Raw genomic sequence first — 22,781 nt, forward strand, 5'->3', positions numbered from 1 at the left:
TGTCTACTTGGCTCTGCTGTGTCAGGTCTTCACTCTTTGCAATCTGCTACCTCCCCTACTTTCTTTGCATTCATATGCCTCCCCTATCCCGTTTTGCAGGTTTCTGCATGCAGAGTTGTCAGCTGCCGCCGATTGGCCTTCGTGGGTTGATTACTGTTGATTGCTCATTACTACTCCAATTACACTGCTTCCGCATTTCCTCATATTCTCAACATCACCTTCCTGTATCCGATGTTATTTGCGGGGCGAGCGTCACATGACTGGGTTAAGGGAACGTAGTCATCCTTGTGCACATGCACCTCTGCGCGCATTGTGTGCTCTCAGCTCAACTATTTCCCCACACGCCGGTCCTGCAGCTGTGATGTACAATGTACAGCCCAGGTTTGCTGAGCTCCAATGTGCTTCCTCCTACAGTGGCACACCCCTCTGCAGGTGACATGTATTCCCTCTGAGCCACTCCTCGGTGTATTACCGCTGCGCCGTTTGGTACAGCCTTACGCCAGTGGGGGTTTTGCGATTCAGTATTATCTGCCTCATTTGCATGGCATTGACTACTAATTCATAGTTACCACGCCGAACACTGCCGCGACTCCTTGGCAACCCTTGCAAGGTGGATGTGGCTTTCCATGCATACCATGGTGTATTGTGGCTGTGAAGCTGATGTGTATTACACTGCTGTTTTATGACATTGTCATATTATTTCATTGTTTAGCACCTTCTGCAGACATGTCCTGGGGTTCTGCTGTGAGTTTCTGTGGACATACCATTTATGTTATTATTTACATGTTGTGCATGTTTTCTTTTGACATTCTCTGTGTCTTTCGCCATTGGCATATGGCAACAGTGTGATACCTGACATTGACAGCCTTCCGTTACTCCTATGTTATGTTTGGGTAAATGTAAACTGTTTTTTTTTGGTTTACATTGCCGTGCCCTTATGCTACGCCTGCGCCACTTCGTGGATCGCTATATGCCTTCATTTGCATGGTGCAACACCGCACATGGGGTGTTTAGCATACCTACGCTGGAGGTGGCGCAGATCCGGCGCACGCCGGTAGTGCACATGGGATTGGATCATACCTGAATCGCTCAGAGGCCATATTTGGCATTGTAACGCCTACGCTATGCGTCCGCCTGGCGCAACGTTCATGAATCCCAGGGACTGACTATACCATAATATTTTAAAAAAAAATTTTCCAGGAACTACAGAACATTTCTCCTCACATCCTAACCCCTCATCCCTAAATGTAATATAGTTGAGATTCCAACACCTCATAGGTACGTGGACATTTCCTTACCCCCATGCCAAATCTCCAAAATCTTGCTCTTGCAATTACCTCTCAATAATTTGAACATAAGACAATTAAACCTCAGAAATTTTGGCTGATTCAAGTGGGTTAGCACCCCCCAACTGTCCTTCATAAAATTTAGAGACCAGCGTAATACATACTAATTTTGAATAGTTCTTTCAGTTTCATTTCATGAACTAAGACAAATTAAATTCTCAAACATACTATAATTTGAGATTGTGAAGAACATGTTCAGCCATTGTAACTTAAAGCATTAAATTCTTAGGCTTTAGGATTCCTTGGCAACAACATTTTCCCAGGCTGTGAAGAACCTTCTCATGTCCCAAAATGCACTGTGAGATTCTCCATCTCTAATCTAAAATTAGCCCTGCTAAAGCTGATAGTATAAAATACACAAACAACTTCAAGAAGATGGAGAAATATAGGCATACAGATTACCAGTAACAGACCTACTCCATTACAAGTAACAGATCTTCTATTTGAGTTTTAACAGTAGTGTAAATAAGATTCCTCCTCAGTATTTCATACAGCAGTGTCCCACTCTCTTCTAAAATGGTGGACCTCTCATCAGAACATATCCCATATAATGGTAACCCCAAATGAAGACCTAAGCCTTGATATTTCATTTTGCTTGCAGTGCTTTGTGAAGCTACTAAGAGATGGCAAATTAGCCACAATCCAAATGTCATCATGATTTGTATTTTTAAACTATTACCAAACAAGCTTAATCTCTAGTAGAGTGAGCCTTAGGAATTCATGGTAAGGGCTTTCTGTACTTAATGTAGCAAATTCAGTGCAATCAGTAGCCACCAACCATCAATAATCATAGACCCTTTACCTATTTTTTCATTACAGAATGAAACAAAGACTAAGGTGTCCTTTCTATAGACTTGGTTCTGGCCACACAGTACATTAACTGGTGATAAGGTACATGCAAGCATTTCTCAGAAGATCAGTAAAAAGGGAAAGCTGGGCAAGTTCATGCATTGATTTATATATGAATTCTTTGAAACCTTACACAAAAAGAGGGATTAGCTCAAAGGGAAAAGTCTCTCTTTATAAAACACTAAGTAAGATCATTCTACAGAAGACGTTTCTAACTTGAAACTCCTTCTAGGTGATATAATGGCTAGAAAATGGTCTTCCAAGTCCCAAACTTAAAATGTATGTAAATATGGGATGAACAAGAAGCAGAGACATTTTATAGGACAAAGTAGAACTTCTGTTGGTGCAGTGGAGGTCTCAAAAATGCAACCTTGAGGAAGGCTTGTAGAATCATATTTGATCACTTGGTGCATTTTTTCACATATTTGGTTAAGACTATACTTTCCTTCACAATTTCTTAGGTTCTCCAGCTCCTGACCACACTGAAGGAGTACACATGAATGATTCCAGGATGCAGAGCGAGTTTTCAGAACCAGGTAAACATTCATAACAGGAATTATGCTTTAAAGCCTCTCTTTTATTTCCATCTTTATTATTTTTGACTGAAAGTATTTCACAGTCACTAGTGGCTAGTAACATTGATTTTATGAATGCAACCAGCTTAATCAACTTTAAACCAAATCCTTTTATTTCTGAGGCCTCACATCTGATATGGCAAAAACACTATGAAGAAAATACTGCAGGACAACACAGGACAGGAATTACTAAATAGTATGTCTGCATGTGAAAACTTCAGCAACCTGTAACACTGGATGCAAATGAAGTTAAAACACTAACTTTCACAAAATATTAAAGAAAGATTTCTGTAGCAAACAAGATAAAAATATTTCTGCTGTGGTCAAGCCCCTCTCCCACACTACACCCGCTCATCTCTAAATATATTATAGTTGAAATTGTACAATCTCATAGGTAAGTGGAAATTTCCTTACCCCCTGTCCCATAGCTGCATAATATTGATTTTACAATTGCCTCATCAAAAATTTGAATGTAAGACAAATGAACCTTAGAAATTTAACTGATGCAAGTTAATCATCCCCCCACCCACTTTCCTTTTTTTTAATTTAGAGAGCAGCACAATACATACTAATTCTGAATAATTGTTTCAGTTGCATTTAATGAACTAACACAAACTGATTTCTGGAATATACCATAATGTGAGACTCAGAACAATATGTACAACCTTGGTAACTTATAGGACTGTCATAGGCTTTGGGATTCCCTGGCAAACAAGACTTTCCAGTCTGCAAAGTACCTTCTTGTGTCCCAGAATGCACTGTGGGGTTCTATTTCTCAAATCTAAAATTTGCCTTGCTAAGGCAGATAATATTTAATATACAAAAACTTCATGAAGTTAGAAAAATATGGGGATATACATTACCAAAAACAAAGCTACTCTTTCAGTTCTAGGATTAGAGTAGGTATGATTCATCCTTAGTAACTCATAGGACAGTGTCCCAAGCTCTTGCAAACTGATAGTCTCCTCTTCAGAAGAACATACTCTGTGTAATGGTAGCCTCAAAATAAGACCTTGGTCTTGATATTACATCCTGCTTGCAGTTCTTGTCAAGGTATCAATAGATGGCAAAGTAGCTACACCACAAATGTCATCATGATTTGTATTCTACAAAACTGTCATCCAGGAAGATTAAGCCCTAGTAGAGTAAGCATTAGGAATTCATTGTAAGGCCATGTATTTAAAGTAGCATATTTCCTGCATTAGAGGGACACCAATCAATAATAATCTTAGTCCCATTTATTTACTTTTTTATTAGAGCAAAAAACACAAAAGAAGGTGTCCTCTGTATAGGCTTGGTTCTGGCCATATAGTATCTTAATTGATCATATGGTACATGCAAGCATTTTCCAGAACATCAGTAAGAAGTTGAAAGCTAAAAAAGTTGATGTGTTGCTTTAGACATGACTTCTTTCAAAGCTTACACAAATAAGAGGGTTTAGTTCAAAGAGAAAGTCTGTCTTTACAAAATACCATGTAAGCTTGTTCTGCAGAAAATGTTTCTAGCTTGGAACTCATTCTTGGTAATATAATGGCTACTATGAAAATGGTCTTTCAAGTCACAAGCTTTAAATATGGTTAACCTAATGGATGAATAACAGAGTCTCTTTTAGAGAACAAAGTTGAAGTTCTGTTGGTGTACTAGATCTCCCAGTTGAGATCTCAAAAAAGGCAACTCTGAGGAATCTTTGTCGAAGAGTATTTGATCACTTGGTAAATTATTTAACATATTTTGGAACATCTACACTTTATTTCACTATTTCATAGGTTCTCCAGCTCCGGACCGCACAGAAGGATTACACCCCAATGATTCCTCGATGCAGAGTGAGTTTTCAGAAGCAGGTAAATAAGAGCATTCATAACATAAGAAAGATACTTTAAAGGCTCTCTTTTATTTGCATGTCAACTATGCTTCATTATTTTGACTGTAAATAGCTCACTATCAATAGTAGCTAATAACATCTATTTTATGAAAGCAAAAACTTTGTTCAGCTGTGACTAGTTACTTTCATCTCCAAGTCTTCAGAATCTGATTTGTGAAATACAATATGAAGAAAATGCTGCATGGCAACATAGAAAAAGAATGTGCCCATAGTACGTCTATATGTAAAAATTCCAACAAACTCCAACATTAGAGACAAATGAAGTTAAACACTGACTTTACCAAAATATTAAAAAAAAATTTTTTGCAAGAACAAGATAACATTTCTCCTCACATCCTAACCCCTCATCCCTAAATGTAATATAGTTGAGATTCCAACACCTCATAGCTACGTGGAAATTTCCTTACCCCCATGCCAAATCTCCAAAATCTTGCTCTTGCAATTACCTCTCAATAATTTGAACATAAGACAATTAAACCTCAGAAATGTTGGCTAATTCAAGTGGGTCAGTGCCCCCCAACTGTCATTCATAAAATTTAGAGACCAGCATAATACATACTAATTCTGAATAGTTCTTTCAGTTTCATTTCATGAACTAACACAAATTAAATTCTCAAACATACTATGATTTGAGATTGTGAAGAACATGTTCGACCATTGTAACTTAAAGCATTAAATTCTTAAGCTTTAGCATTCCTTGGCAACAAGCCTTTCACAGGCTGTGAAGAACCTTCTCATGTCCCAAAATGCAGCGTGAGGTTCTCCATCTCTAATCTAAAATTACCCCTGCTAAAACTGATAGTATAAAATACACAAACAACTTCAAAAAGATGGAGAAATATAGGCATACAGATTACCAGTAACAGACCTACTCCATTACAAGTAACAGATCTTCTATTTGAGTTTTAACAGTAGTGTAAATAAGATTCCTCCTCAGTATTTCATACGGCAGTGTCCCATTCTCTTCTAAAATGGTGGACCTCTCATCAGAACATATCCCATATAATGGTAACCCCAAATGAAGACCTAAGCCTTGATATTTCATTTTGCTTGCAGTGCTTTGTGAAGCTACTAAGAGATGGCAAATTAGCCACAATCCAAATGTCATCATGATTTGTATTTTTAAACTATTACCAAGCAAGCTTAATCTCTAGTAGCTCTAGTAGAGTGAGCCTTAGGAATTCATGGTAAGGGCTTTCTGTACTTAATGTAGCAAATTCAGTGCAATCAGTAGCCACCAACCATCAATAATCATAGACCCTTTACCTATTTTTTCATTACAGAATGAAACAAAGACTAAGGTGTCCTTTCTATAGACTTGGTTCTGGCCACACAGTACATTAACTGGTGATAAGGTACATGCAAGCATTTCTCAGAAGATCAGTAAAAAGGGAAAGCTAGGCAAGTTCATGTATTGATTTATATATGAATTCTTTGAAACCTTACACAAAAAGAGGGATTAGCTCAAAGGGAAAAGTCTCTCTTTATAAAACACTAAGTAAGATCATTCTACAGAAGTTTATAACTTGAAACTCCTTCTGGGTGATATAATGGCTACCAAGAAAATGGTCTTCCAAGTCCCAAGCTTAAAATCTATGTAAATATGGGATGAACTAAAGGCAGAGACATTTTATAGGACAAAGTAGAACTTCTGTTGGTGCAGTGGAGGTCTCAGAAAATGTAACCTTGAGGAAGGCTTGTAGAATCATATTTGATCACTTGGTGCATTTTTTCACATATTTGGTTAAGACTATACTTTCCTTCACAATTTCTTAGGTTCTCCAGCTCCTGACCACACTGAAGGAGTACACATGAATGATTCCAGGATGCAGAGTGAGTTTTCAGAACCAGGTAAACATTCATAACAGGAATTATGCTTTAAAGCCTCTCTTTTATTTCCATCTTTATTATTTTTGACTGAAAGTATTTCACAGTCACTAGTGGCTAGTAACATTGATTTTATGAATGCAACCAGCTTAATCAACTTTGAACCAAATCCTTTTATTTCTGAGGCCTCACATCTGATATGGCAAATACACTATGAAGAAAATACTGCAGGGCAACACAGGACAGGAATTACTAAATAGTATGTCTGCATGTGAAAATTTCAGCAACCTGTAACACTGGATGCAAATGAAGTTAAAACACTAACTTTCACAAAATATTAAAGAAAAATTTCTGTAGCAAACAAGATAAAAATATTTCTGCAGTGTTCAAGCCTCTCTCCCACACTACAACCACTCCTCTCTAAATATATTATAGTTGAGATTGTACAATCTCATAGGTAAGTGGAAATTTCCTTACCCCCTGTCCCATAGCTGCATAATATTGATTTTACAATTGCCTCATCAAAAATTTGAATGTAAGACAAATGAACCTTAGAAATTTAACTGATGCAAGTTAATCATCCCCCCACCCACTTTCCTTTTTTTTAATTTAGAGAGCAGCACAATACATACTAATTCTGAATAATTGTTTCAGTTGCATTTAATGAACTAACACAAACTGATTTCTGGAAAATACCATAATGTGAGACTCAGAACAGTATGTACTACCTTGGTAACTTATAGGACTGTCATAGGCTTTGGGACTCAATGGCAAACAGGACTTTCCAGTCTGCAAAGTACCATCTTGTGTCCCAGAATGCACTGTGAGGTTCTATTTCTCAAATCTAAAATTTACCTTGCTAAGGCAGATAATATTTAATATACAAAAACTTCATGAAGTTAGAAAAATATGGGGATATACATTACCAAAAACAAAGCTACTCTTTCAGTTCTAGGATTAGAGTAGGTATGATTCATCCTTAGTAACTCATAGGACAGTTTCCCAAGCTCTTGCAAACTGATAGTCTCCTCTTCAGAAAAAGATACTCTGTGTAATGGTAGCCTCAAAATAAGACCTAGGTCTTGATATTACATCCTGCTTGCAGTTCTTGTCAAGGTATCAAAAGATGGCAAAGTAGCTACACCACAAATGTCATCATGATTTGTATTCTACAAAACTGTCATCCAGGAATATTAAGCTCTAGTAGAGTGAGCATTAGGAATTCATCGTAAGGCCATAATGTATTTAAAGTAGCATATTTCCTGCATTAGAGGGACACCAATCAATAATAATCTTAGTCCCATTTATTTACTTTTTTATTAGAACAAAAAACACAAAAGAAGGTGTCCTCTGTATAGGCTTGGTTCTGGCCATATAGTATCTTAATTGATCATATGGTACATGCAAGCATTTTCCAGAACATCAGTAAGAAGTTGAAAGCAAAAATGTTGATGTGTTGCTTTAGACATGACTTCTTTCAAAGCTTACACAAATAAGAGGGTTTAGTTCAAAGAGAAAGTCTGTCTTTACAAAATACCATGTAAGCTTGTTCTGCAGAAAATGTTTCTAGCTTGGAACTCATTCTTGGTAATATAATGGCTACTATGAAAATGGTCTTTCAAGTCACAAGCTTTAAATATGGTTAACCTAATGGATGAATAACAGAGTCTCTTTTAGAGAACAAAGTTGAAGTTCTGTTGGTGTACTAGATCTCCCAGTTGAGATCTCAAAAAAGGCAACTCTGAGGAATCTTTGTCGAAGAGTATTTGATCACTTGGTAAATTATTTAACATATTTTGGAACATCTACACTTTATTTCACTATTTCATAGGTTCTCCAGCTCCTGACCGCACTGAAGAATTACACCCCAATGATTCCTCGATGCAGAGTAAGTTTTCAAAAGCAGGTAAATAAGAGCATTTATAATATAAGAAAGATACTTTAAAGGCTCTCTTTTATTTGCATGTCAACTATGCTTCATTATTTTGACTGTAAATAGCTCACTATCAATAGTAGCTAATAACATCTATTTTTATGAAAGCAAAAACTTTGTTCAGCTGTGACTAGTTACTTTCATCTCCAAGTCTTCAGAATCTGATTTGTGAAATACAATATGAAGAAAATGCTGCATGGCAACATAGAAAAAGAATGTGCCCATAGTAAGTCTATATGTAAAAATTTCAACAAACTCCAAAATTAGAGACAAATGAAGTTAAACACTGACTTTACCATAATATTTAAAAAAAAATTTTTGCAGGAACTACATAACATTTCTCCTCACATCCTAACCCCTTATCCCTAAATGTAATATTGTTGAGATTCCAACACCTTACCCCCTCATCCCTAAATGTAATATAGATGAGATTCCAACACCTCATAGCTACATGGAAATTTCCTTACCCCCCATGCCAAATCTCCAAATTCTTGCTCTTGCAATTACCTCTCAATAATTTGAACATAAGACAATTAAACCTCAGAAATGTTGGCTAATTCAAGTGGGTCAGTGCCCCCCAACTGTCATTCATAAAATTTAGAGACCAGCGTAATACATACTAATTCTGAATAGTTCTTTTAGTTTCATTTCATGAACTAACACAAATTAAATTCTCAAACATACTATGATTTGAGATTGTGAAGAACATGTTCGACCATTGTAACTTAAAGCATTAAATTCTTAAGCTTTAGCATTCCTTGGCAACAAGCCTTTCCCAGGCTGTGAAGAACCTTCTCATGTCCCAAAATTCAGTGTGAGGTTCTCCATCTCTAATCTAAAATTACCCCTGCTAAAACTGATAGTATAAAATACACAAACAACTTCAAAAAGATGGAGAAATATAGGCATACAGATTACCAGTAACAGACCTACTCCATTACAAGTAACAGATCTTCTATTTGAGTTTTAATAGTAGTGTAAATAAGATTCCTCCTCAGTATTTCATACGGCAGTGTCCCATTCTCTTCTAAAATGGCGGACCTCTCATCAGAACATATCCCATATAATGGTAGCCCCAAATGAAGGCCTAAGTCTTGATATTTCATTTTGCTTGCAGTGCTTTGCCAAGCTATTAAGAGATGGCAAAGTAGCCACAATCCAAATGTCATCATGATTTGTATTTTTAAACTATTACCAAACAAGCTTAATCTCTAGTAGAGTGAGCCTTAGGAATTCATGGTAAGGGCTTTCTGTACTTAATGTAGCAAATTCAGTGCAATCAGTAGCCACCAACCATCAATAATCATAGACCCTTTACCTAATTTTCATTGCAGAATGAAACAAAAAGTAAGGTGTCCTTTCTATAGACTTGGTTCTGGCCACACAGTACATTAACTGGTGATAAGGTACATGCAAGCATTTCTCAGAAGATCAGTAAAAAGGGAAAGCTAGGCAAGTTCATGTATTGATTTATATATGAATTCATTGAAACCTTCCACAAAAAGAGGGATTAGCTCAAAGGGAAAAGTCTCTCTTTATAAAACACTAAGTAAGGTCATTCTAAAGAAGAGGTTTCTAACTTGAAACTCCTTCTAGGTGATATAATGGCTAGAAAATGGTCTTCCAAGTCCCAAACTTAAAATGTATGTAAATATGGGATGAACAAGAAGCAGAGACATTTTATAGGACAAAGTAGAACTTCTGTTGGTGCAGTGGAGGTCTCAAAAATGCAACCTTGAGGAAGGCTTGTAGAATCATATTTGATCACTTGGTGCATTTTTTCACATATTTGGTTAAGACTATACTTTCCTTCACAATTTCTTAGGTTCTCCAGCTCCTGACCACACTGAAGGAGTACACATGAATGATTCCAGGATGCAGAGCGAGTTTTCAGAACCAGGTAAACATTCATAATAGGAATGATGACTTAAAGCCTCTCTTTTATTACCATCTTTATTATTTTTGACTGAAAGTATTTCACAGTCAGTAGTTGCTAGTAGCATCTATTTTATGAATGCAACCAGCTTAATCAACTTTGAACCAAATCCTTTTATTTCTGAGGCCTCACATCTGATATGGCAAATACACTATGAAGAAAATACTGCAGGGCAACACAGGACAGGAATTACTAAATAGTATGTCTGCATGTGAAAATTTCAGCAACCTGGAACAGTGAAGGCAAATGAAGTTAAAACACTAACTTTCACAAAATATTAAAGAAAAACATTTTGTAGCAAACAAGATAAACATATTTCTGGTGTTCAAGCCTCTCTCCCACACTACAACCACTCCTCTCTAAATATATTATAGTTGAGATTGTACAATCTCATAGGTAAGTGGAAATTTCCTTACCCCCTGTCCCATAGCTGCATAATCTTGCTTTTACAATTGCCTCATCAAAAATTTGAATGTAAGACAATTGAACCTTAGAAATTTAGCTGATGCAAGTTAGTCATCCCCCCACCCACTTTCCTTTTTTTTAATTTAGAGAGCAGCACAATACATACTAATTCTGAATAATTGTTTCAGTTGCATTTAATGAACTAACACAAACTGATTTCTGGAATATACCATAATATGAGACTCAGTACAATATGTACAACCTTGGTAAATTATAGGACTGTCATAGGCTTTGGGATTCCCTGGTAAACAGGACTTTCCAGTCTGTAAAGAACCTTCTTGTGTCCCAGAATGCACTGTGGGGTTCTATATCTCAAACCTAACATTTGCCTTGCTAAGGCAGATAATATTTAATATACAAAAACTTCATGAAGTTAGAAAAATATGGGGATATACATTACCAAAAACAAAGCTACTCTTTCAGTTCTAGCATTAGAGTAGGTATGATTCATCCTTAGTAACTCATAGGACAGTGTCCCAAGCTCTTGCAAACTGATAGTCTCCTCTTCAGAAGAACATACTCTGTGTAATGGTAGCCTCAAAATAAGACCTTGGTCATGATATTACATCCTGCTTGCAGTTCTTGTCAAGGTATCAATAGATGGCAAAGTAGCTACACCACAAATGTCATCATGATTTGTATTCTACAAAACTGTCATCCAGGAAGATTAAGCTCTAGTAGAGTGAGCATTAGGAATTCATTGTAAGGCCATAATGTATTTAAAGTAGCATATTTCATGCATTAGAGGGACACCAATCAATAATAATCTTAGTCCCATTTATTTACTTTTTTATTAGAGCAAAAAACACAAAAGAAGGTGTCCTCTGTATAGGCTTGGTTCTGGCCATATAGTATCTTAATTGATCATATGGTACATGCAAGCATTTTCCAGAACATCAGTAAGAAGTTGAAAGCTAAAAAAGTTGATGTGTTGCTTTAGACATGACTTCTTTCAAAGCTTACACAAATAAGAGGGTTTAGTGCAAAGAGAAAGTCTGTCTTTACAAAATACCAAGTAAGCTTGTTCTGCAGAAAATGTTTCTAGCTTGGAACTCATTCTTGGTAATATAATGGCTACTATGAAAATTGTGTTTCAAGTCACAAGCTTTAAATATTGTTAACCTAATGGATGAATAACAGACAGAGTCACTTTTAGAGAACAAAGTTGAAGTTCTGTTGGTGTACTAGATCTCCCAGTTGAGATCTCAAAAAAAGGTAACTCTGAGGAAGGCTTTGTAGAAGAGTATTTGATCACTTGGTAAATTATTTAACATATTTTGGAACATCTACACTTTATTTCACTATTTCATAGGTTCTCCAGCTCCTGACCACACTGAAGGATTACACTCCAATGATTCCTCGATGCAGAGTGAGTTTTCAGAAGCAGGTAAATAAGAGCATTCATAACATAAGAAAGATACTTTAAAGGCTCTCTTTTATTTGCATGTCAACTATGCTTCATTACTTTGACTGTAAATAGCTCACAATCAATAGTAGTTAATAACATCTATTTTATGAAAGCAAAGACTTTGTTCAGCTGTGACTAATTACTTTCATCTCCAAGTCGTCAGAATCTGATTTGTGAAATACAATATGAAGAAAATGCTGCATGGCAACATAGAAAAAGAATGAGCCCATAGTACATCTATATGTAAAAATTTCAACAAACTACAACATTAGAGACAAATTAAGTTAAACAGTAACTTTACCAAAATATTAAAAAACATTTTTTGCAGGAACAAGAAAACATTTCACCTCACATCCTAACCTCTCATCCCTAAATGTAATAGAGTTGAGATTCCAACACCTCATAGCTACGTGGAAATTTCCTTAACCCCATGGCAAATCTGCATAATCTTGCTCTTGCAATTACCTCTCAATAATTTGAACATAAGACAATTAAACCTCAGAAATTTTGGCTGATTCAAGTGGGTCAGTGCCCCCCAACTGTCCTTCATAAAATTTAGAGACCAGCATAATACATACTAATTCTGAATAGTTCTTTTAGTTTCATTTCATGAACTAACACAAATTAAATTCTAAAACATACTATAATGTGAGATTGTGAAGAACATGTTCAACCATTGTAACGTAAAGCATTAAATTCTTAGGCTTTAGGATTCCTTGGCAACAAAACTTTCCCAGGCTGTGAAGAACCTTCTCATGTCCCAAAATGCACTGTAAGGTTCTCCATCTCTAATCTAAACTTAGCCCTGCTAAGACTGATAGTATAAATTACACAAACAACTTCAAGAAGATGGAGAAATATTGGCATACAGATTACCAGTAACAGACCTACTCCATTACAAGTAACAGATCTTCTCTTTGAGTTTTAACAGTAGTGTAAATATGATTCATCCTCAGTAATTCATAGGGCAGTGTCCCACACTCTTCTAAACTGGTGGTCCTTTCATCAGAACATATCTCATATAATGGTAGCCCCAAATGAAGACCTAAGTCTTGATATTTCATTTTGCTTGCAGTGCTTTGCCAAGCTATTAAGAGATGGCAAAGTAGCCACAATCCAAATGTCATCATGATTTGTATTTTTTTAACTATTATCAAGCAAGCTTAATCTCTATTAGAGTGAGCCTTAGAAAATTATGTTAAGGGCTTTTTTTATATAATGTAGCAAATTCCGTGCATTTGAGAGACATCACTCATCAGTAATCATACACCCTGTACCTATTTTTTTCATTACATAATGAAACAAAAAGTAAGGTGTCCTCTCTGTAGACTTGGTTATGGACACATGGTATCTTAACTGGTAATACGGTACATGCAAGCACTTCCCAGAATATTAGTACCAATGGAAAGCTAGACAAGTTGATATACTGATTTAGATATGAATTCTTTGAAATCTTGCACAATAAAAGGGCCTAGCTCAAAGGCAAAAGTCTCTTTTTAAAACACTAAGAAAGATCATTCTACAAAAAAAGCTTCTGATTTGGAACTCCTTCTCGGTGATATAATGCTTGCCAAGAAAATGGTCTTCCACATCACAAGATTAAAATCTATGGGAATACAGGATGAATAAGAGGCAGAGTAATTTTTATAGGTCAAAGCAGAATTTCTCTTTGTGCAGTGGAGGTCTCAAAAAAGGTAACCTTGAGAAAGATTTGTAGAATTGTATTTGATCACTCAGTCATTATTTCACATAAGTTGGTAAGACTATACTGTCTTTCACTATTTCATAGGTTCTCCAGCTGAAGGATTACAACTCAATAATTCCTGGATACAGATTGAGTTTTCAGATGCAAGTAAGCATTCATAATAGGAATGATGCTTTAAAGGCTCTGCTTTATTTGCATCTCAACTATGCTTCTTTATTTTTGACTGAAAGTATTTCACAATCATTAATAGCTAGTAACATCTATTTTATAAATGGAAGCAGTTTTGAACTAATTCCTTTCATTTCTAAAGTGTTAGAATCTGATGTGAGAACTACACTATGAGAAAATGGTGCAGGGCAACACAGAACAGGAATGAGCTCATGGTAAGTCTACATATGAAAATTTCAACAAACTGCAACGGTGGAGACAAATGAAGTTAAAACACTGACTTTCATAAAATATTAAAAATATATTTAAGATAAAAAAAATTTCTGTAGGGGGCAAGCCGTGACACTCCACCCCTGCACCCCATCCCCACATCTGTAAAAGTATTAATCTTAAGAATGCAAAACTCCATAAGTAAGTGGAAATTTACTTACTCCCCTGTCCCATAGCTGTGTAATCTTGCTCTTAAAATTACCTCATCAAAAATTAGAACATAAGACAACTAACCTCAGAAAGTTTGACTGATGCAAGGGGTCAGTCCCCTGACACTTTTTTCTTTTTTTTATTTTTCTTTTCTTTATGAATAATCATTTTGGTTGCATTTAATGAGCTATCACAAATGAAATTCTGGAACATAATATAATGCTAGATTCAGAAGAATATGCACAGCCTTGGTAACATAGGACTAAAGTCTTTGGCTTTAGGATTCCTTGGCAAATAAAGCTTTCTCATGTTGCAAAGTACATTCTCATGTCCCATAATGCACTGTGGGGTCCTCCCACTCAAATCTAAAATTAGTCTTGCTAAGGCAGATAATATAAAATATGCTTAAACATCATCATGGTATAAAAATACGGGCATGTACATTACAAAAAACAGACCTACTCTTTGAGTTCTAGCATTAGAGTAAGTGTGATTCACCCTCAGTAACTCATATGACAGTGTCTCAAGCTCTTCCAAATTGATAGTCTACTCATCAGAACATACTCTGTGTAATGGTAGCCCCAAAGGAAGACCTTGGTCTTGATATTACATTCTGTTTACCTTGTTTGTCAAGGTATTAATAGATTTCAAAGTTACCACACCACAAATGTCCTCATTATTTGTACTTTTCAAAATTTTTACAAAGGAAGCTTAAACTCTTGTAGAGTGAGCCTTAGGAATTCATGGTAAAACCATAATGTATTTAATGTAGCAGGTTTAGTGCATTAGAGAGCCATCAATCAACAATAATCTTAGACCTGATGACGTACTTTGTCATTAGGGAATGAAACAAAAAGTAGGGTGTCCTTTATATAGACTTAGTTCTGGCCACACAGGATATTAACTGGTAATAAGGTACATGCAAGCAGTTCTCAGAATATCAGTAACAATGGAAAGCTAGACAAGTTGATGTACTGATTTAAATATGAATTCTTTGAAATCTTGCAATAAAAAAGAGGGCCTAGTTCAAAGGCAAAAGTCTTTATTTATAAAACACTAAGAAAGATCATTCTACAGAAAAAGCTTCTAACTTGGAACTCCTTCTGGGTGATATAATGGTTGCCAAGAAAATGGTCTTCCACATCACAAGCTTAAAAATCTATAGAAATACAGGTTGACTGAGAGGCAGAGACATTTTTGTAGGTTAAGCAGAACTTCTGTTTGTGTAGTAGAGGCCTCGAAAAGGTAATTTTGAGAAAGTTTTGTAGAATTGCATTTGATCACTCAGTGCATTATTTCACATAAGTTGGTAAGACAATACTTTCTTTCACTATTTCATAGGTTCTCCAGCGCCTGACCACACTGAAGGATTACACCCCAATAATTCCTGGATACAGACTGAGTTTTCAGAAGCAAGTAAGCATTCATAATAGGAATGGTGCTTTAAAGGCTGTTTTATTTGCAACTCAACTATGCTTCTTTATTTTTGACTGAACGTATTTCACAATCAGTAGTAGCTGGTAACATCTATTTTATGAATGGAAGCAGCTTTGAACCAATTCCTTTCATTTTTAAGGCGTTAGACTCTGATATGAGAACTACACTATGAGAAAATGGTGCAGGGCAACACAGAACAGGAATGAGCACATGGTAAGTCTACATATGAAAATTTCAAAAACTGCAACACTGGAGACGAAGTTAAAACACTGACTTTCATAAAATATTAAAAAATATATTCTGCAGGAAACAAGAGAAAAAAAAGTTTCTATAGGGGTCAAGCTGTGACACCCCACTCCTGCACCCCATCCTCTCATCTGTAAAAATATTAAACTTAAGATTGCAAAACCCCATAAGTAAGTGGAAATTTACTTACTCCTCTGTCTCATAGCTCTGTAATCTTGCTCTTAAAATTACCTCATCGAAAATTAGAACATAAGGCAACAAACCTTAGAAATTTTGACTGATGCAAGGGGTCAGTCACCGGGACACTTTTTTTTTTTTTTTTTAATTGAGAGACCAGCACAATACATACTAATTCTGAATAATCATTTTGGTTACATTTAATGAGCTTTCACAAATTAAATTCTGGAACATAACATAATGTCAGATTCAGAAGAATATGCACAGCCTTGGTAACTTATAGGACTAAAGTCTTTGGCTTTTGGATTCCTTGGCAAATAAAACTTTCTCATGTTGCAAAGTACATTCTCATGTCCCATAATGCACTTTGGGGTCCTCCCACTCAAATCTAAAATTAGCCTTTACTATGGCAGATAATATAAAATATGCAGATACATCATCATGGTATAAACATATGGGCATGTACATTACAAAAATCAGATCTACTCTTTGAGTTCTAGCATTAGAGTAAGTGTGATTCACCCTCAATAACTCATAGGACAGTGTCTCAACCTCTTCCAAATTGATAGTCTACTCATCAGAACATACTCTGTGTAATGGTAGCCCCAAAGGAAGACCTTGGTCTTAATATTACATTCTGTTTACTTTGTTTGTCAAGGTATTAATAGATGGCAAAGTTACCACACCACAAATGTCCTCATTATTTGTACTTTTCAAAATTTTTACAAAGGAAGCTTAAACTCTTGTAGAGTGAGCCTTAGGAATTCACGGTAAAACCATATTGTATTTAATGTAGCAGGTTTAGTGCATTAGAGAGCCATTAATCAACAATAATCTTAGACCTGTTGACTTACTTTGTCATTAGAGAATGAAACAAAAAGTAGGGTGTCCTTTATATAGACTTAGTTCTGACCACATAGTATCTTAGCTGGTGATATGGTGCATTCAAGCATTTTCCAGAACACCAGTAAGACATGAAAAGCTAGACAAGTTGATGTATTGAGTTAGATTTGACATTTTTAAATGCATACACAAAAAATAGAGGGTTTAGAATAAAATGAAGTTAAAACTCTTACTTTCACAAGATAGTTAAAAAGCATTCTACAGTGAGCAAGATAAAAAAGAATGAAAAGCAAGCAATATTGTGATTTTTCTAAAATAAAGTAAAGGTTTCATTGGGGAACTGAATCTCCTAATGGAGGTCTATAAAGGTAGCCTTGAAGAAGGCTTTGTAGAAGATTATCTGATTACTCAGTGCATTATTTCACATCATTTTGGTAAGACTATACTTTCTTTCACTACTTCATAGGTTCTCCAGCTCCTGACCACACTGAAGGATTACACCCAAATCATTCCAGGATACAGAGTGAGTTTTCAGAACGAGATAAGCATTCATAGCTGTGATTATGCTTTAAATGTTCTCTTCTGTATGCATCTCAACTATGTCTTCCTTAATTTTGACTGAAAGTATTTCACATTCAGTAATTACTACTAGCATCTATTTTATGAATGCAAGGAACTTGCACTTTGAGCTACCTCCTTCCATTTGCTAGATCTCAGAATCTGCTATGTGAAATTCAATACTAATAAAATGCTTCACCACAACACAGAGAAATAATGAGCCAGTGTAAATGTACATATGAAAATTTCAACAAACCACAACATAAAAAAATGCAGTTAAAGTACTGACTTTCCCAAAATAATACAAAAAAAGATATCTGGATGAGGCAAGATAAAACAAATTATTCATGGTGGCAAGCCTCCCTGCACCCCCACATCCTTATCTCTACTATATTAAACTTGCATTGCACAGCCTCATGCAAGTAAGTGGAAATTTCTTTACCACCTCATCCCACTGCTTCACAATCCTGCTCATAAAATTGCCTTGTCTTAAATTTGAACATGCAGGTGTGTCACCTCCCCTTCCATTTTGTTAAAATTTGGAGAGTGGCACAATAATATTCTAAATTGTTGTTTCAGTTGAATTTAATGAAGTCATACAAATGAAATTTAGTTTTGTACTATAATAAGTGATTGGGAAGAATCCGTATAGCCTTAGTAATATATAGGACTAAAGTCATTGGCTTAAGTACCCTTGGCATAAAAAAACCTTTCCCAGGCTGCTAAGAACCTTCCCGTGTCCCATAAAGCACTGTGTAGCTCAAACTGACAGATCTGAAGTTAACCTTGCTAAGATAAAAAAATATAAAATCCACAACACCTTCCTCAAGGTAAATAAATTTGAGAATGGACATTACTAATACCGGGCCTACACTTCGAGGTCTAGCATTATAGTTACTAAAGTCAATTCTCAGTAACTCATGGGTCAGAGTCCCAACCTCTTTGTAATTGGTGCTCCCCATATAAGAATATATCCTTTGGAATGGTTGTCCCAGAAGAAGATTTTGGTCCAAATATTGCATTCTGTTTGTTGTACTTTGTCAGTCTTTTAAGAGAAGACAATATAGCCACACCAAAAGTATCATCAAGATTTGCAGTTTTGAAAACCATTACCAAAGAAGCTTAAGCTTTAGTAGAGTAAGCCATATGAATTAATGGTATGGGCTTATTGTATTTAATGTAGCAAACTGAATACATTGGAAAACCATCAAGCAACAGTAATTTTAAACCGTATTGGCCTATTTTTCCACTAGGGAATGAAACAAAAAGTAGTGTACCCTGTGTATATACTTTGTTCTGGCCACATGCTATCTTAACTGTCCTTATGGTGCATGTGAGCACTTCCCATATCAGTAAGAACTGAAAAACTAAACAAGTTGATATATTGATTTATATATGATTCGCTGAAAGTTTACATAAAAAAAGAAAGTTTACCTCAAAGAGAAAGTCTATCTTTGTAAAACACGAAGTAGTATGATTCTAAAAAAAGAGCTTTTAGCTTAAAAATCCTTCTGGTGATGCATTTCCTACCAGAACATGATCTTTCAAATCACAAACCTTAAATCTGCAGAATGTACAAGATGAAAAGGAGACAGGATAATATTTTAATGAAGTAGAAGTTCCATTGGGGTGCTGGATGTCAGTGGAAGTCTCAAGAAAGGTACCATTGATTTAGGAACCCAAGTATACTTAAATGGATGAATAACTGAGCCTGATTTTAACTATGTCCACAGGATCATCCAAAACCATTGTACCAGGAGGAGAAAAAGGAAGGAATATCTTGCATTAGTCAAAACAGAAAAGGCATCTCCATTTGACCCTATATCTTTTTGTAGCATTTGGCTTCTAAAAAATCTATCAGAATCTTCAAGGTCCTTCCCCAAAAGTAATAATTATTTGTAACTATTGGAAGTGGTGCAAGCAAGTGGCCAACTGTAGGAGTAGATAGTTGAGGTTATTTTGCACAGTGGATGGGTAAGTAATGTCTATGTCTTTATCAAGAACACTTTGTTGGATTCAATAAACTCTGTGCAAGAATAGTGCTATTGCTGCATGAAGTGAACTGTGTCAGTTTCTGCATAGCCTTAACAGCAGTGCACCTTGCATATTCATGAAGATGTGCTACTGCTAAGGCTAAGTGGACATAAGCACTACTGAGTGCAGGGGGCATGTTTTAGTAGTGCCCACACATCCAGCATGCCCCCTGCACTCTGAAAGTGCCATACATCACTTCCTAAGTGTTTTCAGTGTCTGCGGACACTGAAAGCAGGAAATGTAGAGAGGAAGCAATGCAGGGGGTGTGTGACAGGTACTGTCACACACCCCCTGCATTGTCAGTGTGCCATACAGCACTTTCTAAGTGTTTTTAGTGCCTGAGGACACTGAAAGCAGCTATTTAGATAGGAAGCAATGCATGGGGTGTGTGACAGGGACTGTCACACATCCCCTGCAATTCAAAAGTGCTGTATGGCACCTTTAACATGTTCCAACCTCTCAGAGCAAAAAACTGGCCAAAGCCTAAAATGATGAGGGGACAAGTAGGGACAGATCATAAATATTGCCTTTACAAACTTAGAAAATTAATAGAAGAACAGAGTTTGGATTAATATAACAACATGCAGGGAAGGTTTAGAAGTCTGAAAACCAAATGTATGCTATTATGTAGTGACTTCAGTCCTGATATGCCCCATACAGGCATAGACAGTTGATAGAATGCCAGGTAGTGCATTACCAAATATGAGTTACAAGTAGTATTGATACATGTAATTAAAGTGCATTTATTAATTTGTTTTCCATTCTAAGTTAAGTTTAAGCGTAGCTGAGTGGGTTTGCATGTTACAGCCCTCTGCTCAGCATTGCTTAAACATCTCATAGGAGCTAAATAAAAAGGTATAGCTAAAATATTTCACGATGAGATAGTGTAGTGGTTAGACTCCTGGCTTTGCATTCAAGTGTTCACAGTTCAAGTACCAATACAGGCACTTTATTTTTACATGGGAAAGCATTGTTAAAAATAATGTTTTATGTTAAATTATGTAGTAATTGATATTTGTTACCCAGGGTAGTGTAGCTAGTCCAAAATGGAAGTGTGAGTGCATATAACACAATAAATCACCCATGTATACACAAGTGTCCCATACAGTGCCATCACACCCCAAGGTAATGTAATGAAAGGACTTAGGGGATGTCATGTAAAGTAAATCATATACACTTAATAATATGTCAGTAATGATGACTTAATCTACAATCCTGATATTAATTTAAAATGAAAACTGAGCAATGTTAAGTATTGCTCAGCTGTGCTTAGCCAGTTTAAGCATTGCTTAGACATAAATTCTAAACAGCAGTTGGCTCAGCTAAGTGGATTTGTGCACTGTTAAGCAGTGCTTACCATTTACCCCTTTAAGCACTATTCAACTCATCTTAGCGGATTTGCACACTGCCTGGCTGAGCTTAGCATTTTCAAAATGGTCCAATGACAGCAAAGGGTGGGAATATGGCCTTATTTAAACCCACACAGGTGGGAATACAGCCATAACCTTTTGTAGTCTGATCTCTGCAGGAACAATGTCTGGCATTGGAGAGGGAGCACACTTTCGGGCATAGTGCTGGGGTGTTCAGGAGTCCAGGGTCATGGCTGGGCTCCTTGTGCAAAACCATGATGATAGACTGCTGCAGGGCCAGTACCAGAGCTCTCAGTACAAAACGGAGGGCTGGGTCCATCTGGCATGTGACTTCATCAGTGCCATAGGAATCCCCAAACTGGTGAGCAGGTATGGCATCACTATCCTGACCTAAAGGGGAGGGAGAGGCAGCTCTTGGCACAGTGGATTCAAGATGCCCGGGCATGGAATGCTCCAGTAGTTAGTAAGTATCTCATACATAGCTGTACCTAATCCTAGCTTGAGTATGAGATAGACAGGTATGTTTAATGTTTGTTTTCTCCCACTACAGCTGCAGCAGAGAGGGCTAGCAATGCTGAGGCCCATGCAAACAGACTGACAAGGCTGTACCAACAGGCTGGTGAGTACAGATCTACCTTGCAGTGTATACTGAAATAAATAAGGAGTAAATCATGTACTGCCAGAAAGTGTAGTGTGTTCTGTGTCTAACGATTAAATAAAAGTTTGCCAGACTAATATTGATCTACAGGATATGCAATAGTAAAGCACTGTGACATATAAGTACAATAAAGACCTAAACCACCAACTCTTATGTTTAATCTGGTATGTTGTTGTACAAATAGAGTGTGTACAGGCTCCTCACAGCAGATATGGCTTTGACAGCATGAATTTACTGAGGTTGTTCTGAGAACAAGCTATTATGCAAAACACTAGATTGTGGAGCTGTAAAACAAGATATAAATGAAATATGAAATATGTTATGCACTAAGATCTGAACCCTGAACAGTAATGTCTAATGTATTATAGTGTGTCCCCTGCAGCATTTCCTTGTGTTAACCTTTGCTTTCCAGATATTATTTCAAAGGATTAATACACAGTATGCTAACTGTCTGTCATTTATGAATCTCAGGATTACAAGATCAGAGTGTCTAACCCAAAGAGTAATAGGCAGAAATCAGTCAACTAAAAGACAGCAGTTCCCCAGTAGCTCAGTGTGATGATAATAGCCTTGTTGTTCATTTTAGCACACCCACAAAAGGTTCAAATCCAGGGAGTGGCACTAAGATGTGTGCATATATACACTCAAGAAATCCTGAATATTTGTAGAAACAGTCAGATAGTAGTAACAGATATTTTCTCCACAGGTCTTACAGGTAAAGAAACATTTGTAGTAGCTGCAGGAAGGGTATAACAATACACTGTGTACAACTGTCCCACTGTCCAACCCCATGCCTGCAAATGACAGCAGGATAGGTATATATGTATCTATCTATATATATATATATATATATATATATATATATATATATATATATATATATATATATATATATATATATATACACACACACACACACACATATATATACCTATATATATATA

The 22,781-nt window shown here is 36.3% G+C and overlaps 1 protein-coding gene across 1 annotated transcript in view; it reads left to right on the forward strand.

Moving 5' to 3' along the window:
* Positions 1–22,781, forward strand: part of LOC122808377 — a 196,269-nt gene that overhangs the window by 37,361 nt on the left and 136,127 nt on the right. Inside the window, exons 2-8 of the mRNA XM_044079343.1 lie at positions 2,657–2,731; positions 4,537–4,611; positions 6,429–6,503; positions 8,311–8,367; positions 10,238–10,312; positions 12,126–12,200; positions 14,011–14,073. Coding sequence (XP_043935278.1) covers positions 2,657–2,731; positions 4,537–4,611; positions 6,429–6,503; positions 8,311–8,367; positions 10,238–10,312; positions 12,126–12,200; positions 14,011–14,073 — 495 coding nt within the window. The remainder of the gene's footprint in view (positions 1–2,656; positions 2,732–4,536; positions 4,612–6,428; positions 6,504–8,310; positions 8,368–10,237; positions 10,313–12,125; positions 12,201–14,010; positions 14,074–22,781) is intronic.

Source organism: Protopterus annectens, chromosome 8.part0, assembly GCF_019279795.1.
Source record: "Protopterus annectens isolate FY-2018-M chromosome 8.part0, PAN1.0, whole genome shotgun sequence".
NCBI lineage: Eukaryota > Metazoa > Chordata > Ceratodontiformes > Protopteridae > Protopterus > Protopterus annectens.